The following is a 16,047-nucleotide window of genomic DNA, read 5'->3' as shown; positions in this document are numbered from 1 at the left end:
TATTAAAATACAAACCGCCTATCTTTCATTTTTATATACAGTGTTATTATTATTATTATTATTATTATTATTATTATTATTATTATTATTATTAATAATAATAATAATAATAATAATAATAATAATAATAATAATAATAATAATAATAATAATAATAGCGGTAGTAATAGTAGTACGGAAAATTGAAGTAATTTTTTTTCACATTTTTAAAGTCTCGGACCTAAAAGTAACGCGTTACTTTCGAAGTAAAGTAACAGTTACTTTTTTGGTGCAAGTAACGCGTTACTAACGCGTTACATTTTAAGAGAAAGTAAAGTAACTTGTAACGCGTTACATTTTTACAAGTAACTTACCCAACACTGCTCGAAATAAGAACTTCCTTTGCAATTGCAAAATGTCGCAAAACGTTTTACAAAAGTGGTTAAAGCGGAAAAAAGGCAATTGTGTTTTTGCCAAATAACAATCCTGACTACGCTACTGCTCCTCATACTTTGATTTTGCTTCCACTGGACAAAATTTTCTTGAAGAAGGCCTCTCAAGGATAATATCCTAACTCATACGCGTAACAATATGGGCAGAGCCCTCTAGAACACTGTTGCTCTTTTTAGAATACTCTTGGATCACAGGCAAAGTTATTTCAATTTTCAGATATAAGGTAGCATGGGCCCCTTGACAAAATATTCTAGTTATGTCAATGACCTACCAAAACCTGGTAACATAACCTTACAGCTTTGTGCACCTGTTGTCTACATTTTAACCCTACGTGACACTCTGGGCTACATGACCGCTACGAATTATTTTATATTTCAAAACTGTTTTCATGTACTCAGCAAGTAATGTACGAGCAGCGACGGAACTAGACTAGTTGTCGCCGGAGGTGTTGAAGAGCCCAGCAGGTTCCCCCCCCCTCGACCAACCAAACCAAAACGCTCCCAGACTATACCTTGATATTGACATCACACGTTAATTCTCCTATTCCATTTTTCCTTCAAGTTGTAAAGCTTGATTTCAAAATTGCTGTACATAATTTAATTTTTGGTAAAAAAATAAAACACCAAACTAATTAGTATTTGATTGCCAAATAATCTAAGAGTAGCGTAGAGTAGCTTGACCTATTCTTATAGTCTTATCATAACTGCAAATCACAATGTCTTTTGGAATTATGTCAGGATGTACATATGTGTACAATGAATTATATTATATTATATTATATTATATTATATTATATTATATTATATTATATTATATTATATTATATTATATTATATTATATTATATTGCTTTAGAATATAATATTTAATTATGACAAACAGTCAAGCTGTTGTCCCAGTTATTATACTTGGACATTTTGCAAATCTCTTAAATCGATGTAATGTAAATGAAAATACAAAAAGTTGGAACTAAAATTTGACTTTACGAAATCTTTTAGGTGCAAAAGTTTTTACAATGTTCTCAAAAGATAGCTTTGAATCTAACTTATGCTCTGTGGATATGATCCTAAGGTTGGTGAGTCGTTGTTGTTCTCTTAAGCTTCTGAGGTATTCTTTTCTTAATGATCTTTAGTTTGCTAAAACTTCTTTCCTTGCCTTATTGTGAAAATAAATATTTGCCCTGTTTTGCGCCCCTCTAATCAGGCGCCTGAGGCACAAGTTCCGTTTCCCCCTAGTTATAGGCTTTTCGAGAGGTTAACCATCATTGATAAATGGGAACAATTAGAACTAAACGGCGTGACAAACATCTTGGCATTTGAAGGCGGCGCTCCGAGTTCCCTTTAAATGGTGCTAGCAAATGAGAGGCCAGCGGTATTGCCACGTTCATTTTGTATACATCTACGTCTATCCCCTGCCACCTGATCGTGCTGTAGTTTGTCTACTTAGCCGTAGCCACACCCTTTTACCACTTGGCAATGTTGCGCCAGAGCTAGCGTTTCATTCGTTTAGCTGAAATGCCAAGATGGGTTTGTCACAGGCTTTAATCTTACAGTTTTACGTTCAATGGTTATCCCATATAGGCTAAAGGAGACGGTGATGATGAGAATGAATGAAATGGCGGAAGAAAGCAAGTAGGAGGAAACGCAAACGATATTTGTCCCTCACAAATCCTACTTGGTGCGAGCTGGTATCGAACTAGGGACCCCAAGCACAAGAGGCCCCATTTGCAACTTATAAATCGTTATACTGGTTTACCATTTAGCACAGTTAAATTGTTTTCTGCTATGCTTACATAAAACGATGGCAGAATATGAATAGGAACTTCCATTCGTTTATAATTTTCTTCCAGATGACGTCACGAAAATAATCTGTACTATAATAATCGCGGGGAAATATTGAAAATATCGTCGTCGACTCTGGTGGAAGCAAAAAGTTTATAATTACGCTACATGGTGTCGCTACTGTCGGTAGTAAACATAAATGGTCCTCAGTTACAGTTCCCGTTTTGTTCCAAGTGCCCGTTCCCGTTATTCACACGGGGAGGAGAGGTTTATGAAAAATATATGAACGCTCTTAGTATAAGCACTTTAATGAAATTGTAATAATACAAACCCCCTTAGATTACTCTATTTTTCGCAGAAATTTAGAACCTCTACCCCCGTAAAATACACGCTTTAATCAAAGTGACATGATAAAACCCCAGTTTGAGGTAGGTATTATCTTCCAAAATGCATTTCAAAGGAGTCAAGCGTTTTCCCGTGATGCGATTACAAACAACAGACAATATAATATGATTTGAATGTTAAGAAATAAATTATACGCAATGCCCCCTTTCCTTTTAAAACGGGAATTCTAAAAAAAACGCTGGGACACGGGTTTGCTTATTTTTAATGAGGAAAGTTTTATATAATAAGCTTCATCCTTCAAAATACACATTTTAGTCAAAATAAAATGATACAATTTCAGTTTGAGTAGGTGGAGACAGTTCAGCCATTTTCCAGTGATGCGATCACAAATAAGATCCTCTTCATTTTTATGCAATAGATTACTTTGTCCGGTATACGAACCCACACCGTTTTCTTGGCATGTTTCTAGCGAAGTAGCTCAAGTGGTAGAGCGTTGGCTTCGCATTCGGGAGGTCGTGGGTTCGAATCCCGTTGCCGACCATCCTGACTGAGGTTTTCCAGGGTTTCCCTCAGTCCTACCAGGCAAATGCCAGGATGGTACCTACTAAACAGGCCCTGGCCGATACCTTCCCAAATCCTTTCCATTGTTATTGTTGTTGTTGGATATGCAGTGTAAAATGGCCTCTGAGCTGTATCTGGTGATTGTTAAATAAAATAAATCTATATTATAAAAGAGAACGTACAAATCCTTTGTTCCCTCATCACGCTAATACGGCTGAACCAATTTCTTTTATTTTTGGGGGGTTATTAGGATTTGGACCCTAGATGGTTTTTATCATATCACTTTAATTTTTAATTACCAGTGTCTTGAGATAATTGACCATTCAAGTGTCCATAACGTACAAATCCTTTGTTAGTTCATCATAGGTATAAAAATAAACGTATTTATATGCAACCCGCATGACCGTGTCACTCGGCGGGTTAACATAAATGACAGGCGCTATAATGTTAACATTTACTGCAATTTGAAAGCGAAAAAGTAAAAATTATCTAAGTAACAAAGTTTATTGCGTTCCGGGGTGACCGCAGCGAAGCGGGTCACTCGGCGGGTTAACATAAATGACAGGCGCTATAATGTTAACATTTACTGCAATTTGAAAGCGAAAAAGTAAAAATTATCTAAGTAACAAAGTTTATTGCGTTCCGGGGTGACCGCAGCGAAGCGGGGTGAACGCTGCTAGTAAATAAATAAATAAATAAAGTAACCATATCGAAATATAGAAGAGACCGTACGCTATTTTGAATTTTTTCGTGCGTATTCTAAGGCGAGAGAAGAAAGTTTCAAAGATTTAAAATTTATGCCAATAGTACAGTATCTCACAAGCTTCTCATGCTAGTGAAGATGAAACTCGGTATGTAAACTCATTTTTAAAAAGAAGTTGACATACTCATACAACTTATAATCTGGAGAAAAATGTTGTGGGGAAAGACACCCCCAGTTGGTGGGAAGGGTGACGTAAAAATAATCGAAAACGCCCGTTATTAGTATCGAATCTATAGTTTTCGGGGTCGTTAGGATGAATAGTGACAATCCAGATACTAAGTCCAAGTTCAGCCCTCATCGGCATGGGGAAGGGATGAGAAGGGGTAGAAAGTAAAATGTCCAAAATCACCAAGACTAGTGTCGAATCCATAATTTCGAGGCTGTTAAACTGATTGGTGATAAGCAAAATAACATTTAAGCCCAAGTTTAGTCAAGAACGTGCATGTCAGCCGGTTCGGAAATTGGCAGGGGCACACCGAAGGCGTAGTTTGTCTATTCTACTCAGTTATGTGTTTCCAAAATTTGTACGTAAATATTTTCCTTACTGCGAAGCCAGGCACTTCTGTTAATAAATAAATAAATAAATAAATAAATAAATAAGAGACCTTCTATAGGCGCCCATACACTCGTATTAATTCTAACCAATCGACAGTCACATACGGCAAAATACTGATGTATTGTTACTATCAGTATGTCATATATTAATATGAGATCTACTTTTCTGTAATATTAGTAATATTAAATAATTGTTTATTCTTACAGATATTTTAACATGCAAGATACAGAAGCGAAGAAAGAAGATAAAGATGAAAAAGCAAAAGAAAACGAAAAAGATGGATTCTTTAAAAAATTAAGAATAAACAAAAATTTGGTAATGCTCAAACTTTCTGTGTTCACCCTGTATGGAGGTAAGAAACTGAAGTAATGAAACTATAATGAATTGTACTATTTAGCTTCTTAACAAATAGTTGATCTTCTAGTTTCGCATTTCTGAAACTGTGGTCCGCTGACCACAAGTGGCCTTCAAGATCTGCCTTACTGTCCTCTTAGAATAAGGATTAGTTCAAATAAAATATTGGGTTTGCCCATAAGTTCTTTTTTTCAGGGAAACTTTTGCATGAAAAATAAAATGTTGTGACCATGTGTGTTATGTTATTCGATAAAACATTATGTGCTCTACAAAATGGTGTGTTCAATTTTTTTTTTATGCTGATATACTTTCTGTTCTTTTCAGGTCATTAAAATGGAGTGTCAAATCGACAGAAAAGAGCATTTTCGACAATTGCTGCTGTTTGGGTTTAATCGAGGTGCCAAAGCCACAGAACTTGTTCGAAAAAATTGTTAAGTTTATGGCGAGAAATCGTTGCTTGTGTCGACGTGTTGATGGATAACGGGCAAGCAAACTAGTAGTGATTGTGGCGCTTTGATTTTTGATGTCGGTCAAAACATGCGGAATACTGCGTCCAACTTTTGAACCTTTCCGATCGAATGGAGATGACGCTCTATAGTACTGAAGGAGTCAAGGATGTTATAAAATAGAGGATCTACCGATACAACAAAATCGTGAAGCCATACGTCACAGCTTCGCCACACCTAGTCTGCCCACTCCGCGCCACTAAGATCGTAATGTTTCGAGCCAAAAATCATGGCGGAAACAAGAGTAACCAATCAGACGTGCCGGCTCAGACGATGCTCGGTTGTTTTTTGGCTTCATTGAGTTCATATGATGAAGATACGCATGGGCAGATCCTCTATTTTATAACATCTTTGGTAGGAGCACTCCAATATCCCTGCCAATTCTCATGTTGTTTGGCGTGGATCTTCGTGAATAAGCTGATCCAGTCGTTCCTCATCGAACTGAACGTCCGGGGCGATGTACATCTTTGAGGTCAAAATTGCCATCTTCGAATCGCTAAAAAGCCAATATTGAGCAGTCCTAAGAGGCATCGCTTCTTCGCTATAAACTTCACAAATCTCTAGAGCAACTTCTGTGGCTTTGGTACCTCGATTAAACCCAGCAGGTGTTGAAAATGCTCTTATATGTCGACTTGACACACTATTTTAATGACCTGAAAAGAGCAGAATGTATATCAGCATAAACAATTTGAACACACCATTTTGTGGAGCACATAACGCCCTATCGAATAGCATAACACACATTGCCACATTTTATTTTTTATGCAACATTTTCGCTGAAAAAGGAACACAAACACTTATGGGCCAATCCAATAAAAGAAATAATAATTTTAAATCAATTGCGTATCACATATTATAGCGTAGTTAAGAATCTCAAGCACGTATAGATTAAAATAGAGTATATAGTGTAATAAGATAGATATTATATAAATTTAGCTGCGTATATGAATTATTATTATAAAATATACTCGATAGTCATCAGTTACAAGAAAGACTAGGCTTAATATATATTTCCTTCTACTGATACCAATATAAAATTAATTGGATTTTAATTAAGACTATTTTAGAATTATAAATGAACTAGTATAGGTATACGGTCACATATAACAAATGAAAAATTATATTCGAAAGGGATAAGAATAGGGTGATCCGTAGAACATTCTGTCTATAATAAAAGTGGCTCCACTTGAAAGAAGTTTGAGATATGCTGTTCTAGTTCATAGTTCAGATTATTTAATTGTTTCTATTTATTTAGGAGTGAGTGCATGTTTCACTTTTTGCAAGAGCAACTGTAGAAAAAAAGGTGAAACTATTTTTGCTCTTTGAACTGAAATGTTATGCTTCATGAAACATCCATTTCGTATCATCGTTCAGGAATCGATGCGTCTCTCATCCCCACTGGATCTGGATCCACTAGTGCAGCGCTACAAAAACTGTGGACCGGAGATCACAAGTGGTTATCGAGGTTTGTCCTTGTGGTTCTCTTAACATTCATCCAATAAAGACGGAAGTAGCCTCTAGAACTTCTATTCTGTCACCATTTAACTGGGAATGTGTTAATCACAAGTAGTGTCTACCAATTGCGACATAACGTATCTTATCAAGCAAAGAAGTTATCACGTTTGCAGACTAAGAAAATTAAAATACCGAGATCCAATGATAACAAGCACATCGTTAACCTAACAGATAAACAATTAGATGACGCCAGCGTCTTCATGGTTAAGGAAGGACCAAATTTCGTCTCTACACCAAAGTACATCCCCTCCGAGGAGATCATAGCCGGAATTGAACGAGCCGCCAGCCATCTGCTATAGGATGTGAGTGACCAGATACGAGTGGAAGCCAAACAGGTTCTTTCTAGGGCAATTCTAATAAAATCCAACATATGAAAGCAGATCATGCTGCTTTTAAGTCGCTTCGTGATAACCCAGATGTAACAATACTGCCAGCTGACAGCTGTAATGACAACATTCTACTGCCTACACAAGCTTATAAGGAGAAAATAGCTGACCTACAAGATGACCCAGCCTACAAGAAGCTAACTAAAGGCCAGCCATCAACTATTGAGGGGAAAACCCACCTGTTGCTGAAGAAATTTAGACTTCCCGAAGATCTACACAAAACTCAGTCCGTGTACGGAAGCCAACCATCACGATTCTATTGTTTACCAAAAGTTCACAAGATTGGTGCGTCTCTGAGGCTCATTGTCAGCGCATACATATCGCCTTGCAAAGCACCTCACACAAACTTGAAATCCGTTGGTTAGAAACTATAAATATCACATTAAAATCTCCTCTGATTTTGATAAGATCCTGAAGAACTGGAAAGTGAATCCAAACGACCTCCTAGTCCATTTCTGCATAGTTGCTCTATTTACTAGAGTTTCTGTCAAGAATACGATGCAGCCGATACGAAATCACTTCATCCCGGAACTAACTAACCTGTTTCACCATACATTGACTTCCGCGTACTTTTGTATGATGGCTGTTACTGTGAACAAAGGATTTGGCATGTGTAAAATTGGGTCCCCTCTCTCTCCAGCCATTGCCAACTTCCACATGGAGCATTTTGAACATGAAGCTCTGGGTGCGCCGGTTCTTAAGCAACCCTGTTTCTTTAGATATGTTGATGATACATTTGTTATCTGGCCACATGGAACTGAAACACCACAGGATTTTCTAAAATTTCTCAGCAGTCGTCACCCTTAAATCAAATTCACCATGGAATTGGAGTAGGAAGGATAAATCCCATTTCTTGATATTCTTGTTCACCGTAAACCTGATGGAACATTAGGACACAGCGTATATAGGAAACTGACACATGGATCTTTATCTCAATAGAAGCAGCTTTCATCACAAGTCACAACATCTATAGTGCTAACACCTTGACTCATAGAGCAGTCTTCATAAATGACAAGGAAAGTTTACCAGAGGAATTCAATAATGTCCGTTTGACGTTACAAGAGAATGGCTACAGTCTTACAAGTATTAACATAGCCGTAAAAGGAGCCGTTACTTCCCAACAAAAAGTGATAAAGAAAAGTCAAGAGTGAGCATTATCTCTTTACTACCGTATTGTCTTTCATCGGCCACACCTCTAATAAACTCAGCAGAATACCTGACAAACATGGTATAAGAGTTATTTACAAAGCTCCAGTCAATATCAGATCTTTACTCGAACAAGTGAAAGACAACATTCACCTGAACATTTCTGGAGTATATCGTGTATCTTATGAATGTGACAGAATATAGATAGAGCAAACTGGATGTATCATCGAACAACAATGCAAAGAACACAACAGCTACATAGGATTTAAGCAACACGAAAAGTCAAGACTAGCAGAGCGTAGCTTAGAGCTAGGACACAGAGTCAATTTTACAAATACCACCATAGTAGCCAAGTGAGCAATTTTTGGGATAGAATAATAAAGGAAGCCATAGTCATCTTACATGAAAGGAACAATGTCAATGCAGACAATGAGTATCAACTCAGCCCTGTCTAGTCGGCCCTTTTCGGGTTTAAAAAACAAATAAAAAAAAAGGCGTTCAACAAAGCCATTTCTCGTAGCCGCAACAATATCAAATCAGGAGCCAGCATTTCCCTCAGCCGGCCAATCAGGAGCCAACATTTCCTTCAGCCAGCCAATTAGGAGCCAGCATTTCCCTCAGCCAATCACAGACCACTATTCATAGCTCCACCCCTGAGTAGTAGTCACCACATACATATGCCCAAATATCTCCGATCTCTCCATCACAATCCCTGGGAAAATGAAATCCAATGTCTGCACTCCAAACGTTGGATGTCAATATCTTCACCTGGTTGGTAGTCCGAGAACACTTACTAAAATATGCTAGTACTGAAAAAAAATAAAAAACAGTACTACCGTTTTGTGTAAAGTAAGAAATTAGGTGCTCTACAGTGTATTTTTCACCAATTATTCAAATTTCTGAGCTGTACTATAGAGTTTTAGATTCTGATTCACATGATAAATTTAAGTTAATATGAAATGGGCTTATAAGAAGCATTTATAAGAAGAAGAATACATTCACACATATAATTTAGTCCAACTGAGTGAGACCTATGGACTTCTATATATATATATCATCTTTCGATATTTCCCCCTGTTAAATGCTAATAATATTACAATATTAATATTACTTTGCAATTTCTGACCATTAACACTTACTACTTTACAAAATGTCCAGTCTTGAAGGTGAATTACTCTTAAAAAAAATCAGATTTTCTAAACCCGTTAAACAGTTGGGAAGAAACATTGCTTGTTAATAAAAGGACGATATATTGACCTACATATATTGATATATTGACTTACAATTATATTGCATTCTCATTATAGCAATGGCTGCTCTGTTGCCATATCTCACTATCCATATGCAGGATGTTGGACTGACAGTTGAAGAAATAGCAATAATTTATTTGGTCCTTCCTTTCACAACTTTTTTGAGCCCGCCTCTCACAGGTAAGGGTTTAAGATTTCGTATGAATTCGGACCAGAATATGATTTTCAGGTCGCTTGTAAGAATGACAAATATATTTTATTATTATTATTTATTCTATACTTAACTCAAACTCTATTTATTTATGAAGTTCCATATATAGTACATTGAAAACAATTTCACAATGTTTCATTTCGGGGCAGAATTGAGTTGGTTAAGGCCCAATTGGTGTATAATTTTCGGTTAGGAATGTTTTCGTTTGTTCTTGTTTTCTCAATACGTGACCTAAACATTGCAGTGTTTCGTGTGTTTTCGGGGCGTTACCCACAGACATACTATGTACTGCTATTATTCTTAACAAACAATATATATGTTGGTAACACCCCGAAAACACACGAAACACTGCAACGTTTAGGTCACGTAATGAGAAAACAAGAACAAACAAAAACATCCCTAACGGAAATTGGAGTTACACCAATTGGGCCTTAACCAGCTCAATTATCTCTCAATTCGAAATATGAAATGCGTGCGAGAAAATTAGACTGAAGGGAAACTCATACCTACATAGAAAAGTCTACAGTTATGTAATAATCAGTAAATTTCTGAAATTCGGGTCCATTTCGAGTTGATTTGAATATCTATCTAGTTGATTAGATAGGCTGGGACAATAGGGCTCAAAGTGAATGTAAGATTTTTAATTTAGTGGCTGGTAAAAGCAAGGGCGCCGATCCTGGGGGTCCGGGTCCCCCAAATCTCATGTGGGCCAACCTGTATTTTTATGAATAGGTATTTTTCTTGTTATATGTATTTTTTATGAATTCCCCCCCCCCAAAGTTACAGAGAAATCGGCGCCCTTGGGTAAAAGCCTTTGAAGAAAACCTACGTTACCCAATCGTTGTTTAACTCCATCCCCTTACATTGCCAACTTTCTCTATAGAGGGCTGGGTTGTTGCAACAACTTTTTTTTTTTTTTTTTAAACTTACGTTCTTATGCATTCTCACATATTATATATATATATGGAAAATAGTTCAATTCCTGCTGTAGCTTCTTGTCCTCCTAAGAAAATAATCTATTAAACAGTGTTGAGCCCCGACAGCATCATACGTGAGACAGAACAATGTAGCGATAACAAGATAACATTCGAGAAAAAGTGAGGTTTGTAGTACTGTTTGTTAGAGGTTATTCATCATTCGAAAGATTGATTTAAAAAAAATATTTGATCGAATTATGGGATATTATTCAAATATTTTTTTCCAGTGGCGCATGCAACGGGTGTTTTGGTATGAAACCCCCCTATTGAGTAAAATTTTGGGAAAGTAAACATTTACTACATTAGGATATATGCAGTATATACAAAAGTCACGTTTGTGCTGATGGGATTGAATGCTTCGACTCGAAGTGATGAAATTGTGCGTACATTAGCAGAAAATTACCTTGATAGGAATTCCACACAGACGATTTTGAAGTGTTCACTTACTTACATTTTGCCTTTCTACTACCGGTTGGTTCTGTGTAATTACTGTTTCACGTTTCAGTATGTCTAAAACGGCTATACACCTATCAAACATGTGCAGATCGGCCATTATTCATACACAAATTTATACACGGAACAATTTACAGTAGGACGTCGATAATCCGAACGTCAAAAATCTGAACGCGGTCTCTAGAAGCTTTTTACATTTTGTTTTAGCGCTAGTGATAAACAAGCAATAGGGTTGTCCATGGGCGTTGTGTAAAGTCAGTGATTTTTATAAAAGTTCATTCATACGTAATTGTTTGTCATACACAGTTTTATTTTTATTTTCCCTTGGGCCTATACAATTAAATTTTAAGTGTGAGTTGCAAGAACAGTGTAATTTAGTGTACGAGCAGGTTCTTCAGAAACATTAAATGTAAGTAGCCTTACGTACGGTATTGTAATTACTGTATATACCGTATAACCACTGTATCGACAAAAGAGCATACCGTACAGTACATATATTTAAGCTTAAATATACATTTTCTTTGTCATTTTCGAAAACCCGAACAATTTGAAAATCCGAACTACCTGTGATCCCAATTAGTTCAGATTTTCGGCTACTGTATTAAGAATAAAGAAAGAAATACATACATTCATGAATGAAAATTTAAATTAAATCAAGAAACAGAAAACTCATATCGTCATTTTCCTTGACGGTTAATTTAGTGGATGTTACAAACTATGGAGCCGGTCAAAGAATAACATTATTGATGGTGATTTCACTGCTGTCAATATGAAAATATATTGACAGCCATAGGTATTACACTTTGTGGGTCGAAATTTACAATTGTCACATAAGAATATCTATTGCATATTTTGTAAGTGTTTCTGATAATTTGGTTCCGACATATAACGCGTCCCTCTAATGCTGTCTGTATACGGTCAAAGAAAACTTGAACAAGACTCTTGTTCAAGACCATTCATGACTATTTGGTGAAAAAGACATATCAGCACTAACGTAACTTTTGTCTTGAATTCAAGATTTCGTTTCGGTTCTGTTCTAAGTAATCCAATTCAAGAGCATTTAATAGCCAATCAGCACCCGAGTTGATTACAGGAAAATACAAAACAACTATGTTGCATCGTGAGACAGAGCGTCAGTTGTTGAATAAATATCTTTTTATTAATGTTATCCATATTTATCTGATATTCAAAGTGTGCAGTATCATAATAAACAAAGAACAATATACGCGCTGGAAGATATTGTTAGTAATCTTGTTGACAATGTACACGATTAATTTGGAAGTTAAAAATACAAGAATATCGGGTATGGTAGTTTCGGTCTCTTGTTCTGGACGGCTACCTATCAACAAATATATAAAATACGATTCGGTACCTCTGTGATCGTGTAAAAATTGTTTCAAGTTCATTCGAGACTCTTGTTCAAGTGTCTTGAACAATATTCCTTGGAACGTGTAAAGGACCCCGCACTTTTCTTATGGAAAGTGGCTTTCGGCTAATGTTGTTGAAACTTCGCTGGTTGATAGTTCTTAACATGTGGATCAAAAGTCTCAATGGGCACAAAGACCGAAATCCACTCCTTCCCCCCAAAAAACCGCCTCCAAGTAGCTGGGGGGATTGAACTGATTTCAGCATGTAAAACAATTTGTTGTTTTAATCAACTCAACAAGGACCCCAAACAACCACATGTTAGACTATCAAACTACCCCACTTGACACCGCCCTCTTCCCCCCACATATCCCCCCCCGCGAATTATCTTACGGATGTTCCATATTACTGTAGTTTATAGTTGCGCGTATCTGTTGAAATACCTACAGTTTTGGTCTCACCGACGATATAATGGGTTTCACGTATCGCTGATTACGAATCTGAGGTGAGAGTTCTAGAATTCAAGATGGAGGATCAATATGGCGGATCAAAAACACGAAACTCCTGAATGTAGCCACAAATAGCTGTTTACTAGGGTATTTTGGGTCGTTGGTTACGAATCTGAGGTCAAAATTCTTGAATTCAAGATTGCAGATCCAATATGGTGGATAAAAACGTCGAAGCCACAAATCGTAGTAGACTAGAGTGTTTTTAGATCGCTGTTTAAGTACGCAACATTCCTTGATACTTCAGCCACCATGTAGAATTATTCTGCACCCTTGCCCTTTGCCAAAACCCACCACAGATATCTTAATGCTGAACGGTGTTAAAATAATTCATCAATTATCTGTTCATTATTTTCATCATTTCGGTTTGCAGCATCTAATGTGGTACTTAGCAATGAGTCATCGGGATATCTAATATTCTGTAAATGTCGTGCATGGCCTAAATACCACAAGACACTTGCAACGTGCGCACATGTACCTAATGTACGAGCACCGCTTTGACATATACAGTAGTAACCTTGAATAACATTTTGATCATAATCCTAGTCATCTTCATCATTGGCTACATATGCTATGAAAACTTGATGCTTAGTTGCATTGCGAAACCTTGAGTAGACACGTATGCGCAGGAATCCCGGTTCAGTTACGTTTTCGTCAAGCTGGAATTGCTCATCCTTATCTCGTATTAGTTTATCTTGGACGTAAGAGGATGAGAGATCTACTTGATATGTGCCTACAGTCAAATCTCGTAAGTAGTTTAAGTTAAGTACAGAGAAATCAATTAGGCTTTGATCATTCAGCGGTACCCATTGACCGTTACTTCTAATAAGATTATCTACCTCCACTCTTGCTTTAACAACGTTCGGCATGATTGACCTATTTCCCATTTCTCTATCTAATTCAATGGTTGCATCTTGCATGAAAATAACGGGATGGTATCTGTTCAAAACAGCTCCAGCTATGCGGTAGAAACTATTCAGTTTTTTTGCATGTTGCGGATTCAATGTTTGTGCTAGAAACTTAAAAACAGATCTTAGATGCCCGTTTCTTGCCTCGACTATCCATCGACTTTTAGTAACCAGTCGAGAAGTATTCGCATCTTCTGTTGATAGTTGTCTTTCACGTGGTAGTAGGAGTGCGGGCATTCTATGATCAATTCCTAAATATTCCAGTAAAGGAATTGCATCGCGGTATCCTCTGCCTACTAACACAATGACCAGGATTATGATCAAAATGTTATTCAAGGTTACTACTGTACATGTCAAAGCGGTGCTCGTACATTAGGTACATGTGCGCACGCTGCAAGTGTCTTGTGGTATTTAGGCCATGCACGACATTTACAGAATATTAGATATCCCGATGACTCATTGCTAAGTACCACATTAGATGCTGCAAACCGAAATGATGAAAATAATGAACAGATAATTGATGAATTATTTTAACACCGTTCAGCATTAAGATATCTGTGGTGGGTTTTGGCAAAGGGCAAGGGTGCAGAATAATTCTACATGGTGGCTGAAGTATCAAGGAATGTTGCGTACTTAAACAGCGATCTAAAAACACTCTAGTCTACTACGATTTGTGGCTTCAACGTTTTTATCCACCATATTGGATCTGCAATCTTGAATTCAAGAATTTTGACCTCAGATTCGTAACCAACGACCCAAAATACCCTAGTAAACAGCTATTTGTGGCTACATTCAGGAGTTTCGTGTTTTTGATCCGCCATATTGATCCTCCATCTTGAATTCTAGAACTCTCACCTCAGATTCGTAATCAGCGATACGTGAAACCCATTATATCGTCGGTGAGACCAAAACTGTAGGTATTTCAACAGATACGCGCAACTATAAACTACAGTAATATGGAACATCCGTAAGGTAATTCGCGGGGGGGGATATGTGGGGGGAAGAGGGCGGTGTCAAGTGGGGTAGTTTGATAGTCTAACATGTGGTTGTTTGGGGTCCTTGTTGAGTTGATTAAAACAACAAATTGTTTTACATGCTGAAATCAGTTCAATCCCCCCAGCTACTTGGAGGCGGTTTTTTGGGGGGAAGGAGTGGATTTCGGTCTTTGTGCCCATTGAGACTTTTGATCCACATGTTAAGAACTATCAACCAGCGAAGTTTCAACAACATTAGCCGAAAGCCACTTTCCATAAGAAAAGTGCGGGGTCCTTTGAAGTATTGAATGGTCTTGTTCAAACTTTCTTTCACCGTGTATAAACTGCATAAGGCATAAGGAACGTTGGGAATTTTCTTAAAATTCGGGATGTTCCACCTAATTCAGCACAGGTAGCAACCTCAGTGACGACTAGCACTCTCTACTATTGCTGGAAGAGCACTTTTCACTGGAAAAGACTTATACAATGGGTATTTTATTTCAGTTCTGTTGGGGTGCTTTCCAGAGGACAAAGGCACCTGTGCGTACTTTACGAGAAGATAAGCAATATTTTAGAAGTCCAAAGGTACTGTACAGCAGTCCACTGGACTGGCATTGGTATTCTTCACCGGGTGTAGGTGAAGGGAATAGCATGCATTCCAGCCCTAGCTTTCATCCGTCTGTAGAATATAAGCATTGGTTATGTGGCTGGATGTCTTGCTTGAGACAGTTCATTCGTGTTTATGGCAATGTTTGACTATGCTGAAACAACTGAAGTTGTGCATCGGACTGTGCTGCAATATACTTCCCCACAGAGTTGATTGACTGTCAACTCAATTCGATTTCTCGCAACGCGACTACTTTACCAGGAGACACACCATACACTACAACCTCAATAGCGCAACTTTTACGTTTTTGCGCTGCGCCTGCGGCGTACAGCAATTTTCACATTTCATATATACGGAAGCTTATTAGCTTTTGTATGTAGAAAAAAATAAATCTTTGAGTTTAACATTTCATGATTATGCTAATTAGGCTAGCGGAGACGATGACTAAAGCA

The 16,047-nt window shown here is 37.3% G+C and overlaps 1 protein-coding gene across 1 annotated transcript in view; it reads left to right on the top strand.

Moving 5' to 3' along the window:
• Positions 1 to 16,047, top strand: part of LOC145684039 (major facilitator superfamily domain-containing protein 6-like) — a 116,421-nt gene that overhangs the window by 43,053 nt on the left and 57,321 nt on the right. Inside the window, exons 2-3 of the mRNA XM_081755866.1 lie at positions 4,644 to 4,789; positions 9,652 to 9,774. Coding sequence (XP_081611992.1) covers positions 4,654 to 4,789; positions 9,652 to 9,774 — 259 coding nt within the window. The 5' untranslated portion in view covers positions 4,644 to 4,653. The remainder of the gene's footprint in view (positions 1 to 4,643; positions 4,790 to 9,651; positions 9,775 to 16,047) is intronic.

This window comes from Thermobia domestica, chromosome 4, assembly GCF_964235325.1.
Source record: "Thermobia domestica chromosome 4, izTheDome1.hap1.1, whole genome shotgun sequence".
NCBI classification, from domain to species: domain Eukaryota; kingdom Metazoa; phylum Arthropoda; class Insecta; order Zygentoma; family Lepismatidae; genus Thermobia; species Thermobia domestica.
The sequence above is the reverse complement of the archived record's forward strand: the minus strand, read 5'-3'. Positions and strand labels throughout refer to the sequence as shown.